The 22,415-nt window shown below is 39.6% G+C and overlaps 1 protein-coding gene across 2 annotated transcripts; it reads left to right on the top strand.

Moving 5' to 3' along the window:
- Window positions 1-1,102: 1,102 nt before the first annotated feature.
- On the top strand, window positions 1,103-20,718 carry LOC127424368 (apical junction component 1 homolog). 2 transcript variants are annotated; one of them, XM_051669495.1, is made up of 2 exons: window positions 1,103-1,183; window positions 16,283-20,718. In XM_051669495.1, exon 2 carries the CDS (start codon window positions 16,324-16,326, stop codon window positions 19,510-19,512), a length of 3,189 nt encoding a protein of 1,062 aa, XP_051525455.1. In that variant the 5' UTR covers window positions 1,103-1,183; window positions 16,283-16,323; the 3' UTR covers window positions 19,513-20,718. The 2 variants fall into 2 exon arrangements, with proteins under 2 accessions (XP_051525455.1, XP_051525454.1); XM_051669494.1 differs by lacking the exon at window positions 1,103-1,183 and adding an exon at window positions 8,785-9,015.
- Window positions 20,719-22,415: the final 1,697 nt, after the last annotated feature.

The following is a 22,415-nucleotide window of genomic DNA, read 5'->3' as shown; positions in this document are numbered from 1 at the left end:
GTAGTGTAATGTACAGAATAATGATGAGTTTGTCTTTTAATTGTACATAAAACTTCAAAGAAAGAAGCGGGGGAAAAGCCCTGTAGCACAGAATAGGAGCTGAGTCACACTTCAGTACACAAGAAAATAATATGTAGATAATAAGAAAGTAAATAATGACATGTTGGCTGTCAGCAGTGTTTTGCACTGTAAAAGGCTAGGACTGACTGGGAAATAGTGCTCATCAAATACAATGAGTATTTGTCACAGCAATTGGAACGAATACAAATGCGCTAGCAAGACAGTTCTTTGTACTGACTGTGCGACGACATTATTTCCACTGAATTACAAGTAAGTCAGTCAATTTAAGATTGTAAGATGCACACAGACAAGATATAGGAACCAAAAGTTTCACATTATGTTAAATGAACAGCTGGATTTATAGCTACAATAATGCTATTCAACAGACCAACAAGCCTGGGCTTTTATGGCTTGCTCCCATGAAATGCCTCATACAACAATGTCACGTGCTTTTTATCAATCATTTGGTTTCCTCATGCTGTGTGCCAGGGTACCATGTTCTGAGGAGTTATATAGAACATGCCTTTGTTGTCAAGATTGAAAAATGGTCCACAGGATTGATCAAACTAATGTTGACATCAATTCCATGCGTCTCATTTGATCACTTAAAGCTGTACTCTGCCATTGCACACTTCAGTTTTCAGCTAATTGAATAAACAGGCAGGTGCAGCAATGCAAGTTTCTACTCTTAGCAGGGGCGGCGCTAGCGTTGGGCTTAACGGGCTTAAGCCCCAGATGTTTCAGGAAAAGCCCAGAATGTTTTTATAGTTTTCATGCATGCAGTAATATAAAATCCTTGAGAACATCTATTCTGCTTGCTGCGCATCTAACAGTGTCTCCTTTTACATTCATTCACTCCTGACAAGAACTGCCCACTCAGACAAGAAGTACTGACTGACATGGAAACTGGCCAATTGTCAATAAGAAGTTACATATGATCCATCCAATGAGATTGGAACTTTTAGATGAAATTACCTCGATTGCTTTAGAAAGACAGTTCATGGTGTGCACTTGTCTTGGTGAAGAGATTTATTAGAATATTGAAATTGACATTTGAAAAAAGTAAAAGTAAAACAGCCTCAACTGTCATCAGCACTTCAACAGCAAGATGCGGCTGCTTCAGGTATGTGTAATACTGTATACATTTTTGGCTGCATTGTCAGATGAGGCTAACTATTTGTCGCTCAACAGCCCTGTAACTGTTAAGTGACAACCATAGATTTAATCATTATATTATTTTCATTTTCAAAAAATAAAAATTGTTTCTCTGATTTCTGATTGTGAGGAAGAAAAGCTAGTGAAGTTTCTGACTAGCCCTCGCACAGCTGCAGTCTTCCCAAGACACACACACACACACACACACACAATGCAATAATGTGAACGCTCCGTTTCCGTGATATTCGCGTGTGGTTTGTGTAGCCTGTAACAGGCTTTTACTTGATCAGATCTGGATGCCCCATGTTTAACTATGATTGACTTCAACAAGTGTGTGTGTGTGTGTGTTGTATCTACATGTTTGTGTATAAAAAGAATAGATGATATAAAATTGAATATGTGCTTGACAAATTGGTAAGGAATCTTCACTTAAAAATCTTTTTTTAAATACAAAATTTTTTTATCTTATGGCAGCGGGGGCGTGGTCAAGCATCTCTCCGGAGAGAGAAAGCGGTAAGGGCGCTTACACCTGTCGGGTGGGGATTCCGAAAGAAATCCTCACCGATCAAGGCACAACATTTATGTCACGAACACTACGCGAACTGTACAAACTGTTAAATATTAAATCGATTCGCACCAGTGTGTACCATCCTCAAATGGATGGCCTGGTGGAACGATTTAATAAAACCCTCAAAAACATGATTCGTAAGTTCGTGCAACGAATTTATTGGGATAAATGGCTCGACCCCCTGTTATTTGCAGTACGAGAGGTCCCGCAAGCCTCCACTGGCTTCTCCCCATTCGAGCTGCTGTATGGGCGACGCCCACGCGGCGTGCTTGATGTAATGCGAGAGGCCTGGGAGGAAGGACCTTCAAACAGTAAAAATGAAATTCAGTATGTTCTTGATCTTAGAGCAAAACTCCACACTTTGGGGCAACTAACACAGGAGAATTTGCTCCAAGCTCAAGAACGACAGCGCCGACTGTATGACAGGGGAACTCAGCTAAGGGAATTTGCACCGGGAGATAAAGTGCTTGTATTGCTTCCCACATCGAGCTCTAAATTACTCGCCAAGTGGCAAGGACCCTTTGAGGTCACACGACGAGTGGGAGATCTCGATTTTGAGGTTAAACGAACCGATAGAGGGGACGCACGTCAAATATACCTCCTCAATCTCCTAAAATTGTGGAGGGAGGCGGTCCCCGTGACGTTGGCTACGGTGGTTCCCGAGAAGGCGGAGCTCGGACCGGAGGTGAGTTCAAAACATAAACAGTTCACCCCAGTCACTTGCGGAGACCACCTCTCACCGAGCCAACTCGCGGAGGTTGCTAAGTTGCAACAGGAGTTTGCAGATGTGTTCTCCCCTCTACCAGGATGTACAAACCTCACCACATCGAGACCGAGCCGGGGGTGGTGGTACGTAGCCGCCCCTACCGAATACCCGAACACAAAAAGAAAATTGTTTGGGAAGAATTGGATGCGATGCTTGATATGGGGGTAATAGAAGAATCCCACAGCGATTGGTCCAGTCCAGTCGTTCTAGTGCCTAAGAGCGACTGTAATCTGTGTGGATTATAGGAAAGTCAACGCGGTGTCTAAATTTGATGCATATCCAATGCCTCGCGTTGATGAGTTGCTCGATCGGTTGGGCACTGCTCGTTTTTATTCGACATTGGATTTGACGAAGGGTTATTGGCAGATCCCCTTGACACCAATTTCCCATGAGAAAACCGCCTTCTCCACACCGTTTGGATTACACCAATTTGTGACACTTCCGTTTGGTTTGTTTGGAGCCCCGGCTGCGTTTCAGTGCCTCATGGACTGAATCCTCAGACCGCATTCAGCTTATGCCGCTGCCTATTTATAGCAATGATTGGCAGCGGCATATGCAACATCTGAGGGCGGTTCTGAGATCGCTGCGCCGAGCGGGACTCACAGCAAATCCGAAGAAGTGCGCGATTGGACGGGTGGAGGTACGGTATCTGGGGTTCCACTTGGGCCACGGGCAGGTGCGTCCCCAAATTGACAAGACAGCGGCGATTGCGACCTGCCCGAGACCCAAGACCAAAAAGGGGGTGAGACAGTTCCTGGGGCTGGCTGGCTATTATAGAAGGTTCGTGCCTAATTATTCGGACGTCACCAGCCCGCTGACTGATCTCACTAAAAAGGGAGCTCCAGATCCGGTCCAGTGGACGGAGCAGTGTTCACGCAAGTTAAAGCCGCACTTTGCGGGGGGCCGCTTTTACATTCACCTGACTTCTCTCTCCCTTTTGTTTTACAGACAGATGCTTCAGACGGGGGTCTGGGGGCCGTACTCTTGCAGGTGGTGGAGGGGGAGGAGCGCCCGGTGCTGTACATTAGCCGTAAGCTCTCGTTAAGGGAAACTAAGTACAGCACCGTGGAAAAGGAGTGTCTCGCCATCAAGTGGGCGGTCCTCACTCTCCGATACTACCTGCTGGGGCGGACCTTCACCCTCTGCTCGGATCACGCCCCACTCCAGTGGCTCCACCGCATGAAAGATACTAACACCCGGATCACCCGTTGGTATCTGGCTCTTCAGCCGTTTAAGTTCAAGGTGGTCCACAGACCGGGGGCGCAGATGGCTGTCGCCGACTTCCTTTCCAGGAATGGGGGGGGAGTGGTAGGCAGGCCGGATGCCGCCCCGGCCTGAGTCGGGCAGTGGGGATATGTGGCAGCGGGGGCGTGGTCAAGCATCTCTCCGGAGAGAGAAAGCGGTAAGGGCGCTTACACCTGAGCTAAATTATGTCTAACACCTGTCTCTAATTTCAGTGAGCACGGGGAGAGCGGCATAAATAGAGCCAGACCGCAAGTAGACGAGAGAGAGAGCCTGGGCACTGATTGTGAAGCCAAGAGTCTGTTGTTGCAAAGTTGAGAGTTTATTTGTGAAATAGCTTGTGGATTTTAGACTGCGTTATTGAACAGCGCAAAAGCCTTGAAAGACTGTGTTGACTGCAGTAAGAAAATAAACGCTTACCTGAACCAGGAAAAGCTGCTTCTCGCTTCCTCTTTACATATGTATTTATTCTCACAAAAATGTAGTGGTTATGAAGAAGTTGGGACTCACTATCAACATAATATGAAAGAGGAATGGACTGAATTTCCTGTCATCAATGGCTGCAGCATTGCACATGCTAAACTTTACAGTAGTGTGTGAGTTTACAGCATATTCCTGGCTACTAGTTGCATGACTCTCACAGTATATTTTACAGAAGTATTTCTACAGTTTATTACAATTACAAAATATAGCTGAATAACTTATGTTCTTAAACACAACTGTACCAACTGGGAGAAGTTCAATTAAATACAAATAAGAAAAGTTCCCATCCAAAGTAGACACTAAACACAGTAATGGTGACTTCAAATGAAACACCAATTTCCCATTATGCAGTGTGATATTCCAATTTCTTTTCTCACAGTAATTTGTTGTGTTGTGACAGAAAATGACCTGGCCTGCACTGATTTTACAGTAAAATACTGAAAACAGTATTTTACTGTAAGAATTTACTGTTAAACCTTGTAAAATCCTGGTAATTTTTTACAATGTAACTGTGCTGTATTTTTGTTTGTAAATCTAACATCTTTGAATGTCTGGTATTCTCACTCTGTGGTCATGCATTTTTGTTGATGAAAATGATATAATTGTGCATGTTCTGTAGGCAGGTTCCTAATTAGATAAGGAATGCAGATTGGTGTCATCTTGACTTGTAGGTTTAGAACATACACCCTATGTGTTCAATGAGTTTGATCACAAATTATAATAGCATTGAGCAGTATTATTACGTTGGAATTGCAGATGATTGTCTATAGTGGTGGAATAAATCAGTTGGTAGATCTGAAAAGTTTTCAACCAGTCTCATTTTATGCTCAGGCATAAATTTTATGCTTTGTATTCTTTAACAAACAAGTTTCCCAGCTACTGGTGGTTGCATCAGGAAGGGCACCCGGCTTAAAACCTGTGCTTAGTCAAAAATGCGGATCACGGATGGTCCGCTGTGATGACCCCTAACGGGAGCAGCCGAAAGAAGAAGAAGAATTCTTTAACAAACAATTTTCAAAGATTTGCTTAATTTAAAAATTGACTCTTTACCAGTGTAACATTAAAATATTTTTTAAAGTGTATCTTGTGTATAATGGCGCATACATGGAGGTCTCTGGGCTTAAGCCCCGGATGTTCACTGACCCTAGAACTGCCCCTGATTCTTTGAAAGGCCTAGTAGTGCATATCGATTCTATTTAGGACTAGGTGATACAATCCCTTGTTTGTTGCACATACCTTGAGCCCTTGCTGTTATGAGTGGGAATGATGATGACATCTCAGGGTTTTCAAGTGGGTGACCTCCTACTTCAGCGTTTCACTGATGAGCCCACTACACCTCCAGAGGGTTCAGCGATGAGGCCTGGTGTCCCAGGCTCACCGCCCTCGATGTCATCTCGTTCTTGATGTTATTTTGGAGCCCAGGTGTTGTCTTTCCTCTTAATCCAGAGCCACTGGCTTGCCCTTTCAGCTGCACTGGAGAGGGCTTTGATGGCTTGACGTTGGGCCTGGCCTCGGATTCCCATGTCCTTAAGCAGCCTAGTAGTTGACATGCCTACGAAGCCTCTGCAGCCAACTTCCACTGGACAAACCTTAGCTTTCCAGCCATGTTGTTCAGCGTCGGCTGCCAGCTCAGTGTACTTAAGTCTCTTCTGTTCATAGGCCTCGCCCACAGCATCCTCCCAGGGCACTGTAAGCTCTATGATGTAGGTGGTGCGAATTGAGGTGGACCAAAGCACGAGGTCCAGTCTGAGGTTGGTCGTAGCAATCTCAGTTGGGAAGCAGAGCCTCTGTTCCAGGTCCATCAGTAGCTTCCAGTCCCGTGCCACTCCCAGTTGCCCGGGCCTCTGGTTTTGAAGTGCAGGCTTTGGGTTGCTTCGCACCTTCCCGGACAAACTCTCTTGCTGATGCAAGATGGGATGACTGAGGAGGCAGGGCGTTGATGGCTGTCCATCTGCTCTCCAGCATAGCTGCTAGGCACTTCAGAACTTGATTGTGCTGCCAGGTGTAACGGCCTTGTATAAGGCTTGTCTTGCAGCCGACGAGAATGTGCTTCAGGTTTGCTGGGGATGGACAGAGTGGGCATGTAGGGTCTTCGCCGTACCATTGGCTGAGGTTTTTGGGAGATGGCAGGACATCGTATGTGGCTCGTATAATGAAGCTATTTCGAAATGCTTCCATGTCCCACAACTCCTTCCAAGAGAACTTTCTCTTCTCAACTCCCTCCCATCTCATACACTGCCCTTGCTTTACTTGAGAAACAGCTTTTGCGCACCTCGCTGCCTGCTCTTGCCGGCGCACCTCCTCGACCACGAGACCTCTTCGCTGAGATGGAGTTGCCTTGTACCAGGATGGTTTGCTCTCTCCAATGCTGAGGCCTTGTCTCCCTTGTTACACATGACCAACAATGTCCCTGTGCTTTAGGGCTGACTTTGCATGCTGTGAAGCTGCCGATGGGGTCCACTTCCTCCCAGTTGCCAGGGTGGGAGCTGTTTGGGCTACACATGGGTCACGGGATTCTGTCAGTGTCATCTCCAGCCTTACATACAAGAGAGGTTGGTGTTAGGTTGCTCTCTAAAATCATTATTAATGAGAAAAAAGTATGTAATTAAAGGGATAGTTCATCCAAAAATAAAAAGTATCTCATAATTTTCTCACCCTCATGCCATCCCAGATGTGTATGACTTTATTTCTTCTGCAGAACACAAATGAAGATTTTTAGAAGAATATTTCAGCTCTGTAGGTCCATTCAATGCAAGTGAATGGTGGCTAGAACTTTGTAGCTCCAAAAATCACATAAAGGCAGCAAAAAAGTAATCCATACGACACAGTGGTTAAATCCATGTCTTCAGAAGTGATATGATAGGTAAGAAACTAAATGTTTAACTATTAATCTAATGCATTCTTTGTGCATATCACCTACCTACAAGGCAGGTAGGAGAATTTATAGTAAAGAATGACTTAAATATTAATCTGTTTCTCACTCACACCTATCATATTTCTTCTGAAGACATGGATTTAGTCGTATGGATTATTTTAAATTTTGGAGCTTTAAAGTTTTAGACCCTGTTGACTTGCATTAAACGGACCTACAGAGCTGAAATATTCTTCTAAAATTTCTGTACGGCAGAAGAAAGAAAGTCACACACATCGGGGATGGCATAAGGGTGAGTAAATGATGAGAGCATTTTAATTTTTGGGTGAACTATTCCTTTAAGTTATCATAGAACAACAATTGTTTGTGTTTTTCAACATAGCCATCACTATTACAAGAGTGTTATTGATGGTTTGCAAGGACTTCAAGCAACTGATCAATTAAATGCAAAACTATCAAATCACTTCAAAAGTAATCATTAATTCTCAGCTAGTGGGTCTCAACCCTTTGATAGGCTCGCAGACCAAAGGGAAAAAACAATGTAAAATAACCATGCACCGATCAGTCACAACATTAAAACCACCTGCCTAATATTGTGACCTCAGTGATTTGGACCGTGGCATGATTGTTGGTGCCAGATGGGCTGGTTTGAGTATTTCTGTAACTGCTGATCTCCTGGGATTTTCACAAACAACAGTCTTTAGAATTTACTCAGAATGGTGCCAAAAACATAAAACATCCAGTTAGCAGCAGTTCTGTGGACGGAAATGTCTTGTTGATGAGAGAGGTCAATAGCCAGACTGGTTTGAACTGACAAAGTCTATGGTAACTCAGATAACCGCTCTGTTCATTTGTGGTGAGAAGAATGCTATTATGAGATGTGGGTTGCTGCTGTTTTGGCGGCACGAGGGGGAACAATACAATATTAGGCAGGTGGTTTTAATATTGTGGCTGATCGGTGTATATTTGGTCATAGGATTGCAAAAAAATAAAACAAATATAAAATAAACACAAAAATATTCTTATCAGCTTTTCAAAGGAAGGAGACAAAGTTTTTGAGTCCAATCTACAGTGTTTAGTGCATATCCACTTGTTACTTGCTGATGTGGAGAATAATAATAATACAATTCAAAGTCAACACAAGCTAATAAAACTCAACAAACTCAGTGTTTGTTCTATAGGTTAGGCTGGCAAATCACAATTCTACCACTGCTTTAAACATGTACAAAACTGTCACATTTTCTGTTCAGCTTAGATAATTTTAATAATGTTGAACATGGTAGGGCCTATGGTTAATGGTAATTTTAATACTTTTAAATATTTAAGCACATTGTTTAAGGACAATATTTTAAGGACATATTTACTTTTGTACGCAAAACCAATTGCAAACCACTTATTTATCTTAATAATTATCTTAAAAACCACACTTCTCCTTTAGTTATACGATTGCTTTAAGACGGTTTTAACGGTTTTACAAAAGACCTGAGAGCCTGATGGGAGCATATCAGCATGTTATAACACGTCCATAATTAAAAACACATCTTGTGACCGTCCAGCATGAGATCCACGCACATACAGCGCAAGCGTGCAAGCGAACGTCGCACGCACGCGCAGTCATTCCGCATCTCACCCAAGAAACAGAACGCAAGAGGGATGCGGTCACACCCCCTCGTCGTATCTCAGTACGCTCTTGAGACCCGTGGGCGAACAACAATATTTAAGGAGTTTGATGCCGCCCACCCACACCAGCTAATAAGATAAGGAGACAACATGATCGCTAAAATAATAAACAGTCGCTGATTAAAGAGTTGCGTCCTAAGAACCCCCAGATTATCAGCAGGATCTGGATCTGAACTATGGATGAAGACGGTAAGACAAATGCGCACACTTCTAAATGCTTGATATACACAGGTTAAACAAAACTTATGTTTCTGTCACTTACATATGATTCAGTTTAAAGTCTGATGGGATTGCAATATCTTTGCGATTTACTGATGTCATTTGCGCCGAAAAACATTAGGGTCATTTACGAGAGATGCTCGATAGTGCGCGGGTCGTGCCGCAGCAATACATGAGAACAAAGTGTGCTTTTTGTGATAGCCTACATTTGATGCGACGTGCAAAGGTTTAGTTTTTGGACAGCAGTTTCGCAGGACTTCGCCAGATATTTGAACGATATCATCATTTGAGATCGACGAAGATGTAGGTCTACAATAAACACTACGCTGTACGGCGACCTTGCAAATAATGTAAGTAGGTTGCCTTTTTGACTCCCAGTATGTTGCGCAGAGTGAACTCAGATGTTTTAAAAGGTATCAGGCGACAGAGCATGTGGCATGTTGTTGTCCGGAGAGGGCTTTGTGAGGAGCGAGTTGTTACCGTATATATGTTTACATTTAGCTGTAGTAAAGATGTTTCGGTAACACTTTATAATAAGGTTCCATTTATTAACATTAGTTAATGCATTAGGTATCATGAACAAACAATAAACTATATATATATTTTACAGCTTTTATTAATCTTTGTTAATGTTAGTTATTAAAAATACAGGTGTTCATTGTTAGTTCATGTTAATTCATAGTGCATTGATTAACTAATGTTAACAAAGACCATTTTTGATTTTAAACATGTATTAGTATATGTTGAAGTTAACATTAAGCAAGATTAATAAATGCTGTAAATGTATTGTTCATTATTCCATGTTAACTAATGTTAAAGGGAAAGTTCACCCAAAAATGAAAATTCTACCATATTTCACAAACTCTCATGCCATCCCAGATGTGTATGAATTTCTTTTGTTCTGCAGAACACAAATGAAGATTTTTAGAAGAATATTTCAGCTCTGTAGGTCCATAAAATGCAATGTGAATGGTGACCAGACCTTTGAAGCTCCAGAAATCACATAAAGGCAGCATAAAAGTAATCCAGAAGACTCCAGTGGTTAATCCATGTCTTCAAACGTGATATATAAAGTGTGGTTGTGCAACAGATCAATATTTAAGTCCTTTTTTAACTATAAATCTCCACTTTCACTTTCACTTTCAGAATCATTTTCTACACCTATCCCTTTAATTAATGAACAAACCTTATTGTAAAGTGTTACCAGTGTTTCTTAGGATAACCAACACAGGACCTTACTAAGAAAATTGTACAAAAATTCAAAGAGAGGAAACGAAAGAGGGAGAAACCAACAAATAAATAGAATGTTTCAAACTTTTGTCTTGGTCGTTTACATTTGATTTAAACAGACCAGAAATGTGAAAACTCATTAAAGACAGTATATTCACTGCAGTAACTCTCTCACTAGAGTATGGTCCATATAAATGCAATGACTGGTGAAAAAGAAGGAAACCCATTCCGATGTCTTTGCCGGTGTTTATTATATAGCTATTTAACAAAGTTTTGTTGTGTGGATGTTAATCCATAACAAGATTTTAAAAGGGAAAACAATGCTTGTAGCTTGTACAATATAACTACCACTGAGGCCACTTTTCTGCATAATGCAAACATCCAAATTATCCTCTTGATGTAGGCTGTAGAGTTACAAATATCTGCTTCATTTTGTTTTAGACACTTTAGCTACTGAAAACAGACACACATGAGTGCCTTAAAAGTGAACTGATAAGGGCAGTGACCCCCCAAGGGCTCAGTGGATCATGATGCTGTTGATTTAGCTTAAAAAGAAGCATGTTTTTTAGTAATGTGTGGCCAAGTGTCATTGTCTAAATCCAGTTTCTTTAGTACATTAACAAAGTAAACGGGCCTCCAATAACCTAGAAAATCCTCAGGAGCAGAGAAAGCTGGGAAAACAGAGTTTGGAGAAAAAAACTCACTTTGTCATGAAGATCACTTAGTTCTGTTCATGGCCTTATATACTAGAGGCTCTATGACAGTTATGATTTATAGGTACTTACACAGTTGCTCACAGTTATAAGTTCTCTGAGCCTTCCTGTTGACAAAGGAAAGAAACTTCATCCCCAAATCTTTTTAACTGTACAAGTCACTGAAAAAATGTCTAGTTAAATGTACTTAATTTTTATATCACAAGTTTTTGCACACAGTTTTTCTAAGTAAATCTTAATAGAATAAAATTAAGTAAAATCTACTTAACTTCATGACATAAACAACATAACATTGATTAAAGTGAGAAAATTAAACTAAAACATTTTAGTAAATATGGTAACTTTTACTTACAAATAGGACTTCAGTAAACTTTATTAAAAATGTAAATGAACGTTATTTGAACATGTCACATTTGGAATTTTCCTCACAAACACGTGATTAATCATGTGCCACATGACGGAATCCTCCCACAGGGAAACTTAATGCATGCTATATAGTCTAGGGGTTTTTGAACAGGAGTCCAGGGACCCTAAGGAGGCCGCCAGGAGGTGCTAGGGGCAGGGCTGGATGTAAGTGGGCTGAGCCCACATTTGGCACAATATTAATTTGATCTGCGCACACAGAACTCAACTCTTGATGCACAAAACAGCATGACGGTGACAATTAACAGATCTTTTTTTTTTTTTTTATCATGAATTTGGAATTTTGAGTAGAAAATGAACTTCAGACTTCACAAAACAAGAAGTTACCAAATGTAACAACAAAATTAACAATAAAATGCTGTAAATAAATTGCAAACAGTGAAACCATGCAATCTCATTAATTATTCAAGCACAGTGCATGAACACCAGCTTCGAAAAGTAAAATGTACTTATTTTATTTACCAGGGAAATTTACTCAATTAAGCAAATAAATATGACAGGGCTTTCTACTTTAGGATCGTGACATGATGACACACTGTAAAGATAGCAAACAATAATAAATAATATTTACTTATAAGCTAGAGCATTATTTTTTACATGTTTGAATGTTAAATGCTTAATATTTTCAAGTGCATGCTTAAACTTCAAATGTAGACTTAAAATTAAATGTAGAAAGTACATAATCTTTTCTGTTATATTTACTTTGCCACAAAATATTTTTTTCAGTGCACTGAGATACGCAGATGCACCTTTCCCAATGTTCTATGTGTCCAAATATAGCCTCTTTACCTCATATGCAGCCAAAAAGCTTGCTAGCTCATTTGGGAATTTTTTTTTATTTTTTTTATCTAAGGAAATATGCAACAAGTGAGATTAAGTGCTGCTCCTAACACTTTGTTCTGCTGTCATTGTTTCTTGGAGTCAGACTGTAGCTGAGAGAAATTTCTCTTTGAGTGACTCACAATGTCTGTAACTGACATTAAATGTACCCATCATACACACCAAATTATTCAAGAATAAATTTACTGCAGATCTGATTATGCAATATTTTTGGTGCATACTTGTCAATTTGTACTTCCTGAGTTGTTTCCAAGATTGAATGATGGGGAACAAGTGTGAGGAGGCTAGTCTTGGCAGACTGTGATGAAAGTGTGTCAGACAGGCTGTGATTGACTGTGTGAGAGCAGTCAGGTCTGGTCACAGGTACTGGCTCTGCTGCTAGCTGTGAAAACATGCTGATCAGCCACCTTGCATAATGGAAGAATTTTTAACATCCTCCTACCCCAAGATGGACATGTGTTTTTTTCTTTGTAATGTTTTAACCTATAAAAGAAATATGAAAATGTCCTCAAAACTTTCCCTCTCTTTCTCATTGTCAGATGCATGCTCTATTTTTTTGTCCTCGTTATGTTTCTATTTGTGGCACTTTTCTATTAAATAATTGGGTCCACCTAAGTTATTGGTAAATGCTGGCTAGATGGGCATAAAATAACATTTGCTGACCGAAAGAAAGTATATTTCTGTTCTCAGTGATTCAGTGTAATCTAATACTGAGCACAGAGGTGGGCAATTTAAAGTCAAACCGGGGTGATACATGTCATTAAATGTGTAATAAGATCATGCTTATCAGCAACAATTTTTACTTTTTATATCTAATAGTTTTGCATTATGTTCCTTCTCCTATTGTGACCTACAATGTTGAAAGAGATCGAGAGATGGTGGTTGGATAATACCTCACCAAAAGGACATCTAAATCCTTAGTCAGCTAGAAACAGTACCAGTGAAAGTGACAGCCCAAAGGAACCTGATTCGTAAGCATCTGCCATGAGTGACAGTGTTTTATAAATAGCTTTTAAAATGTGCAATTCAGCTCAATTAAACAGTGGGTAAATGAAGAGGTTTAATCGGCATTTAAGACTTGAAAAGACTGTGTGACACAACGTAGTTATGGGTAATCAGGCATACACATGAGGCTGTACAACTCTGCACAGTCACTCCTTGCTGCAGAGACATTGGAGCAAATGCTGCTAAAAGTGGATAAAGTGCTTAGTGCTTGTACCCAAAAATTGTTCCTAATAGACCTGTAACACAATAAAGTCATGAAGTCATCCAGTCCCACTTTAGGGGCATTGATCACAGAGCTGCACCAGACCTGATCTGAGCCCCAGTGGAGTTTTATTACCATTTATTATCAAGTTGTATTGCCAATATGAGACTTTTTTATGAGTTTCCACTGTATACAGGTATTGATTGTCAATCCATTCCTTCCCTTAGACCTAAATAACATTGTGTCCTAACCAGACAAAACAATTCCAGCAACAAGCAATGGACGTGAAACTGCTGTGTGATGCATCACAATCATAGTCAATCAGAAGATATTTGGTGTTTAATGCACTGTTATGAGGAGTGGGATTTTGGATCAGTGAGATCACAGTGGGCGGTGTGACTCGGCACGATACCTCAGAAATAGAAACCAACTGAATGACAAAATGTCCTGTTGCTCTTCGCTTGTCGTGGCTGGTAAGGGAAAAAAATCTGATTAACATGGAAGAGATACTTGTTCATGCTGGTCACTTTATCACACCGCATCTGGTTAGGATACACTGTAAAGGTAAATTAACTACTGAAACTGATAGTCCAGTTTTAGTCCACACTGACTAACACAAATGTCAGTTTGTTATGTTGATCCTTATCTGGAGAGCGATGAATATGAAATTAATAGATTTTCAGTATAATTTTTTTTAATCTCTTTTGCATCTGTAGAAATCAATTAACTGTTTTTCATTACCACTTGGTTGAATATCTGAAATTAGGCACATGGTAATATTGCATCACACAGGCATGTTATTTACACTGTTGACTATGCTTTGACTATCCTGCAAAGCACCCAACATTTAACAATACATTGATAATGTAACTATCTCTAGAAGCTCTTATTTTTAGATACTGTATGTTGTAAATTAATCCAAAGTAAAATGAGAAGGTGTGTGTCTGTGTGTTAGACTCCTTATCAGTGCTCTGTCAGCAGGATGAACAGATGGTTTTCAGGGTTGGCTGAAGAGAGGTAGCCAGTATGTGGGGCTTCGTGGCTTCTTCCGTCATTAAATAATAAACCCCTGAAAAGCCAAACATTGTAATATCCTCAAAATGATGTTCTCTTACAGCAGCTCCCATCCCAGGGTAAATGTCAATCAATTCTGAAAATTTAAAAATCAGTTCTGTGTTCAGTTTAAACTGCAGCAGCGCAGTGGCGCTTATGTGCGCGCCAGAGACAGAGAGAGACACAAATGGTCAGACGTTCATATACTAAAGCCAAGCGCACACTGCAGAACTGAATGACTGGATGGACTGTATCAACCACACGTCCATCGTCCCCGACTGAAACTATGGTCCCGAAATTCATTCACAAACTCAATCACATAGCAACGGGAGAGTTTATTTGTGATAACACCTCAACAAACAACATGAAAGATGCACCCGTAATTGCACTGATTTGCACAGAAAGGGAAAAATCAGCTGAAAATAATGACGAGACAGCGGTTCGGGAGACATGAGTGATGTTTTTATTTTCTTATTATTTTTTGTCTCCTGCTTCCCAATGGTTTTCTCTCCTCTTGCGCTCTCTATTGGAGGACAAGAATTTGGCATTTACTAGATTATATGCTCCCCCCTTTTAACCTTATTTCCACTCTATTCATATATTTCACATTGAACAAAGTGGCAGTATTATTAATCTGCAAGTTGCAGTACGATGCAGTAAAACTATGCATTTATTTATTTTTTATATAAAAACTTCTGCATGTCCCTAATTAAAATATAATTATAAAAAATATATCTTTGTTTTTTAAATTCCCTTTCATTCATACTATAATACAATAAATCTACTGTAACTGTATATATTATTCTTGCTATTTGCAAAGTAAAGGGACACCAAAAACAACTTTTAAATCTTTGAGTTATCATTACATCATGTTCATGTTTGAGAACTTCAATAACGATTAATAAGAATCTGATTACTAAGTAAATATGAAATCTTTGTTTTCACAGAGTAAGTAAATGTACTGATTTAAAGGGGGGTGTTCTGTATTTCACTGAGAAACTAGCTTTCTTATGCATTAATTTATTCTTCTGAGATGCTGCAAGGACTCCACATCTTTATAATTCATTCATATTTTTTCAATTAGTGTTGTTTTATTTTTTTTAGCATACAGTGATTTGTCTGCACAGGCTGATGTTTATGCATGACATGACATTTTATTGAGGGATAACACTGACATTGATAAACTAGAATCGGGAAGAATTGGGTTAATCTGGAAGTAACCTGAGGCAGAACTTGGGTCGCCACCAGGCCACATCTCTGATGAAGGACTTGTTGTTTTAGCTGACTTTTAAAGTCATTGCTTCCCCATGCCTCTCTCTGATTAGACATATACTTCTATATATTTACTGTGCCTAAAAAACATGATGAATTTGTAGACTACTTGGGTAATACAAAAAGGATATCCTCCAAACATTAGCTTATAAAATAAATATCTAGATTCTCAAGCATCTCTTATTGAATTGACCTTTTTATTGTACATGAATGATGTCTACAATTTATTGTGTGCAAATTTGTACATAATAGTATAATAGTGGTCTTCAAGACCATGTGTAAAGGAATGCCTGTGAAGCATCTTGCAAATCCAATGATAAGTCATAAATTTCTCAGTTCCATCTCCTTTTTAAATTATTATATCATTTTCTAGGGATTTGTTGGTTGTTTTCAATCATGGCCCAAATGTGCAATTGACAAATTAGATTCTTCCATGCATAAATTTAAATTGATGGATTGGAGGAAATGTATGACTAATAAGACTGTTTTAATTCTCTAGGAGACACCAACTGAAGGGAAAAATAACGGGGTCCCTTTAGGATGACACGTACAGATTCCCCTGATATATTAACATCAACTTTGTATCAAGACATAAAAATTAGCCCTAACTCTGGGCTCTCACAGTATTCTGTATCTTCTAAACAATGTGATTCTCAAATGGTTGGCCCACTTGATCAAAACTTTGAAACCATAAACAAAAGACATTGCCGTAGCTTTGATTTTATTGAGTCTCTGGATGATCCAAAGACCTTTTCCTCGTCCATGGAGTATCCTTACCGGTCTGATCAGCAAACAATAAATAAGGATGCAGTGTGGAATGGCATTGGACAGCGGGGACACTTACGTTATTCCTCTCCAGATTTGTTCAACTCGAGACTCTTCCAGCAACAAATTAGCACAGACAAAGGCAATGACACAGCAAGGACTAGTGTTCATGGTAAGCCTCGCTCAAAAAGTGCTTCAAGAGTTAGAGCCACCTTGACCCCTGTACCCATCACAGTCTCTCCACCTGCAACCATGAGGCGTCGATCGCCATTGGACCCCCAGAAGAGACCTGAAGGTTTGCCAAACCGAGAAACCTCTCATTCAACAAACAAAGCTTTAGTTAACGAGGTTCATCCTATCAAGCTTCAACCTCATACGCCACTGTATGTTTCTGATTGTTTTGAGGAAAACAAACAGGAGAAGCAAACACAAGCTAACACTCCCCATGTCAAGTGCCGTGTCGATATTAAGCCAGATGCCTCAGTTCTCCAGCACACTGCAAGAAAGATGTCTACTCATAGAAGTAATGTTCCCTGGCAGCTCTCCTCTGCATCAGGGATCAGGAACCTTTCTTTTTCAAGTCAGATGCCCGCCTCCAGAACGCCTACTCCTAGTGAGTGTTACAGTATGGACTACAGGCCAGCACATCAGTATCCAAACACCATGTCCAGTAGTTACATTCAGCCTGGAGAGGTCCCTTTTGAAAGGACTTCCCCTAGAGACCCGAGGGAGTACAGAACCCTGTCTAACCCGAACATTCCAACCAAGTTCTTCTACACAGATGATCCTTGCAGATATCCAGCTCAGCCACCCAGTAGAACATATTACCAGGATGACCAATACAGTATTAATAGCAGTACCAGCCAAAATCCCTCTCCCAGTAATCAGTATGTTCTTGACCCAAGGACTCGCTGGGTTCATACTTTGCCTGTGCGTTCATACTATGGCGATACTCACCGTAAACCCATGGATGCATACTACAATAGACCATATTCAGTGAGTGAGCCAGGGCCATACTTCATATCTACCCCTCAGACGGAAACATACTATCAGGAGGATCCAAGAGCATATGCCTTTCCTTCTGACCCTTCAAAGATGTTCTATACACGGCCTTGCCATCACCCAGCAGAATTACACATTCCTATGCGAGCATACCATACAGAGGGACACCGCCGCCCACGTATGTCCCAGGTCTTTTCAGACGACTGGCAGCGGTCAAGCATTGCTACATATTCCAGTCAGTATGCATCCTCACAGGCAACCCCTCAGCGGGTTCCACCGTTAAGCCCCTGGTACCCCAATGACTTTACTGGGCCAAGCCGTTTAGGCGCAGATGTCAGGAACTACTCAAAATCTTGGGACAACATACTCATCCCTCACATGGACAGAGAACATGGTGTTTCACGAGACAGGAGTTATGAGAACCTTTACCATCATGGGAGGCCAGGAGTTCCTCCTAATAATAGTCAACAATCAGTTATTTTGAACCTTTCTAGTTCGCCCAGACGTTATGCTGCCTTATCCCTCTCTGAAAACTGTCTGGAGAAATGTGCTGGTGAAAGACAAAACAGTGCAGGGCAGCACTGGTTTGTAACCCCAGAGATTACAATTACTGATAATGAAATCCGTGCAGTGAACAGCAGCAAGAGAAATGGGGGATCTAACAGATCAGAAACTGCAAACACACATAATTTACAGAGACATTCGAACCCGCCCGAACCCACAGAGAGAAAAAACAATAATTATTCACTGCAGCAAAGCCTTGAACAGCTTGACGAGCTGCTCGCTGACTTGGTCATTGATTACAAACCTCAAAATAGCAGGCGACCAAGCACGGATTTGATAGACCAACTCAAACAATTGATTGAAGATGATGGCACAAAAGAAGGGAAGATGGAAACAGATCAAGAGGATTCAGGACTTTTGAACACAGACTCTTCAAAGACCAGCCCAGATACACTTAAAGACCCAGATAGTGGTTGTGAGGGGTTTCAGAGGAGCGTTGAGGATATCTCTTTGAACCACATGACAGATGAGGATGACACAATGGTGTGCTCCAACAGGAAATGCATACGCAAAGACACTACTTTTAATGCTTGTTTGTACTTCAAGTCTTGCCACAGCTGTTATACATACTACTGTTCCAGAAACTGTAGGCGAGAAGACTGGGACATACATAAAGAAAGCTGTCTTCACGGCCGCATCAGTAGCATTTGCAGGCATATACTAAAACACTGTCGAGAGAACTCTGAAATTCATAAAGCCTTTTCACGCATTGCTAGGGTGGGGTATCTGTCCCGTGGCAGAGGAGTTCTGTTCCTGGGTTTTCCGAACCCAGGGACTGCAGATAACTTTCTCCAGGTTGGTCTTGAGAGCCTTATGATCTCTCCGACATACCTGTCCCTTAGAGAGCTAGACAGTTTCAAAGACAACCTTGGGGAATACTGCAAAGATTTGCAGAATGCAGGCAAGGAGTATGACCCCACTGAATGTTTCCTCTTGAATGTATCCATAGCTGTTGGAGACCTAGTGCCTAAAATTCCTTCACCCAAATTGCAAACACATACAGTTCGCAAGTATGCCAAGGTCTCATTAGCCTCCTCAAGCCCAGATAAGAAAATCTTTAAGAAAGAATGTGAAATGGAGACACTAATTCTCACCCCGCCTCCTGGGACATCAGAAATCGACAAGGAGGGCCAAGAAGGCAGGAAGGCAAGAGAGATTTGTTTCATTAACATCCAAAGGGAACTTCGTACCAGAGGGGTCTTTCTTCGCCACGAGTTCCCACAAATATACACCCAGCTTTGTGAGTTTGTTGAGAGCAACAAAAGATTCACTCCTACCACTATCTATCCCATAGACAAGAGAACAGGAAAACAGTTCATGTGTATGATCATGGCAGCATCTGAACCAAGAATGCTGGATTGGGTTGATGCACCACACCTTTTAGATGACATTATATAAGCCTATGCATCCAGTGTTATCAAGCATTTGCTGGGTATACTAAGATATGTATTTTAATAGTGAGACTTTATTTTTATTTTATTTTTTTCTGTCTGCCACTAAATACTAAAATTAATAAGAGTTGCCTGTGGGATAAAAAGCTATGTATAGTATTAAATAGGAGATATGAGCACATATGCATTGTCTTATAATCTGTTAGCAATGACTGTACTGTTTTTCTTATGAATATATTTCTTGTGCTAGTACTTTATGTTGCAGTGGTGATATAACATTTAGGAAACCTTCAAATTTTCTCTTGCAATACAATAGTATCTCAAATTCATTGTCTTTAGCCCCTTGAGAGAATGAAAATGCACTTGCATGGAGATGCATGCTGGCAAGGAAAATGCAAATTTGAAAATGGTTGGTCATGTCTTTAAAACAAATTATGCTCATAGATCAGAACTGCAGATAACAGCTTAATGTCAGGCACCTTCTTTTTTGGAGAAAGTCAAATAAACTGAAGAGTTTATTTAGCTGAAGATTCACTGTGTTGTACATGGCAACTGCTTTCTGTATTGTGTTCATGGAGTATTATATCTATTTACATGGTTAAATCAGCTGAAAAGCAACTTTTAACTCTACATGACAGGAAAACCTGCACATTTTCAATATATAAAAGAGATCACTTACTAATCTTTTCATCTGAAATGAATAGTTATTTATCATATGCTTTTTTGTGTTTCACATTATTCTAAAGTTCTGGTTTTATGAAGACCTGCTATTGAAAAATTCATTGAAAGAAGACAGTGTTGAGATTTATAAAAATGTATATAAAATATGCTATTTGTATTTTAAGAATTTATAATGACTGATTAAACGTGTATGCCTATATTTAAAATGTAATATTTCATTAGAAAATTGTCATTTTAAAAAGTATTCGAGCAATGGTGGAAAATACCATTGTATGTAAGGATGTGTTAGATTTAGCACTTTATTAAACCAGTGAGGAGCAACATTTATAGACAGCCCATTTAGATTATGTAATCAACAGCATGCATACAACACACCTCACAGCGATTAGTGATAATAGCAATAGTAGTTATTTCTCTTGCCATTTTAAATGCCATAATTTATTTATTTAAACTGTTTATTACCAGTTGTGTTTTGTTGACAAATGTAGATTTATTTCTGTACAATGGTCAATAAATGAAATACCCAAATGTCCTTATTTGCTCATTCATTTGACTCTCATTTGATAGTCAATAAAAAATAAAAAATAAATAAATAATAATAATAATAAACTATTCTGCTTTGCCAGTTCACACCAACACATTTAAGAGCACGCTTGTAGGAAAATAACATACATGCAAAAGTATTTATTTATTTATTTATTTATGTTTTACATTTTACCTACAAAATATTTTTCAACGGAGACATTCTGCACATAAGCGCGTTGTTCATTTTCATGGATGGACTTGTATTTTGATTTCCATGGCCAAGAAACTTGTTGTAGCCTGTACTACCGAGCACGAAGCTCAGGCATGTGAAGGTAGGTAAAGTAAAATTGAACTTAAGTTTTTATTTACTCTTGAAGAATTTTCTGCTTCATTAACGTTATTGCTAGAAGCAGTTAAACACTATTTGGGAAACGACACGGTGCATCTGTATGATGTAGCCGAAGGTTAAAGACGTTTAAAAGCGGTACGGGAGTGTCTTACTTGTTTTACAGCGTAACACCAAATATTCAGATCTAATAAGACCATAGAAAGTGCTTTCAAAATGTAATGTTTGTATTACAATTCTTGATGGCATACTTACCGCTTGAAAACAAAAACCGCTTCGGCTTAATTATTACTGCAGCGACATCTGCTGGTTACAATGCTTTAGTACAAGTGAAAAAGGCCTTAAATATGCTACTCATAAGAATTATCAGTTTTCAATGTACTTACCAGTCACGTAATGGTTAAAAATATCTCAAATCCACGTTATAACAGAGAAATAGGCTACTGATCTTAGTAGAAACATTGCTTCAAACCGTGTGTTGACTAATACTGAATACTTGGATGCGTATTGTGGGTGTAGTTAATATGAACAAGTGGACATTATCAATATAATGGAACCTAATTATTGAAGTTTTGCAACATTAAATTAGCAGCCATTTATTTCCAGAACATCCCAAACCAAGGGCATTTCCATGAAGTAGTTTGATTTTATAATAGTGTAAAATGGAAATTCAAGAGACAAGTGCAGTTGAATTCATCAAGGACTTGATTCAAGAGTCATTCAGCTATGTCCTTTCCCTCAAAATCCAGATTACCCCTTCTTCCCATACAGTTGCGATCAGAGCTTGCCGTTACCTATTCATTATGACATACCGGATTTGTTTACATTTGCATTGTTTACATCATTGTATTATTATGCAAGTAAACAAACTAAAAAGGTTTATTTTATCTCTTTGGGTATTTGAAAGCATAACAATCTTAGTATTTGGATAAAGTGCAAAAATACTGTATAGCCTTTATACAGTAGAGTGCATAAGTTTGTGTTCCCCCTTTACACAATCAAGTGTAAATAATAAGTTTACACAACCCTTTCATAATTGATACAATTGTATGAGAATATATATATATATATATATATATATATATATATATATATATATATATATATATATATATATATATATTATTAATATTATTATTATTATTTTTTTTTTTTTTTGAAGGGTTCACACCCTTGACTCTCTGGATGAATGTCTGTACACAAATGCATGATGATCCAATCAAAGTCCAAGAGCAAGCAGCTTTAGAGCATGTGTTGAACTTCAAGTTCTCCCCACTTGCTCAGCCAGCAATACTAAAACAAATTCTTGATTAAAATGTCTATTAAAACAATTATTATGTGTAATTAGATATGCAGTA

This window comes from Myxocyprinus asiaticus, chromosome 33 (assembly GCF_019703515.2).
Source record: "Myxocyprinus asiaticus isolate MX2 ecotype Aquarium Trade chromosome 33, UBuf_Myxa_2, whole genome shotgun sequence".
NCBI classification, from domain to species: Eukaryota; Metazoa; Chordata; class Actinopteri; order Cypriniformes; family Catostomidae; genus Myxocyprinus; species Myxocyprinus asiaticus.
This window is presented reverse-complemented; position numbering and strand designations above follow the sequence as displayed.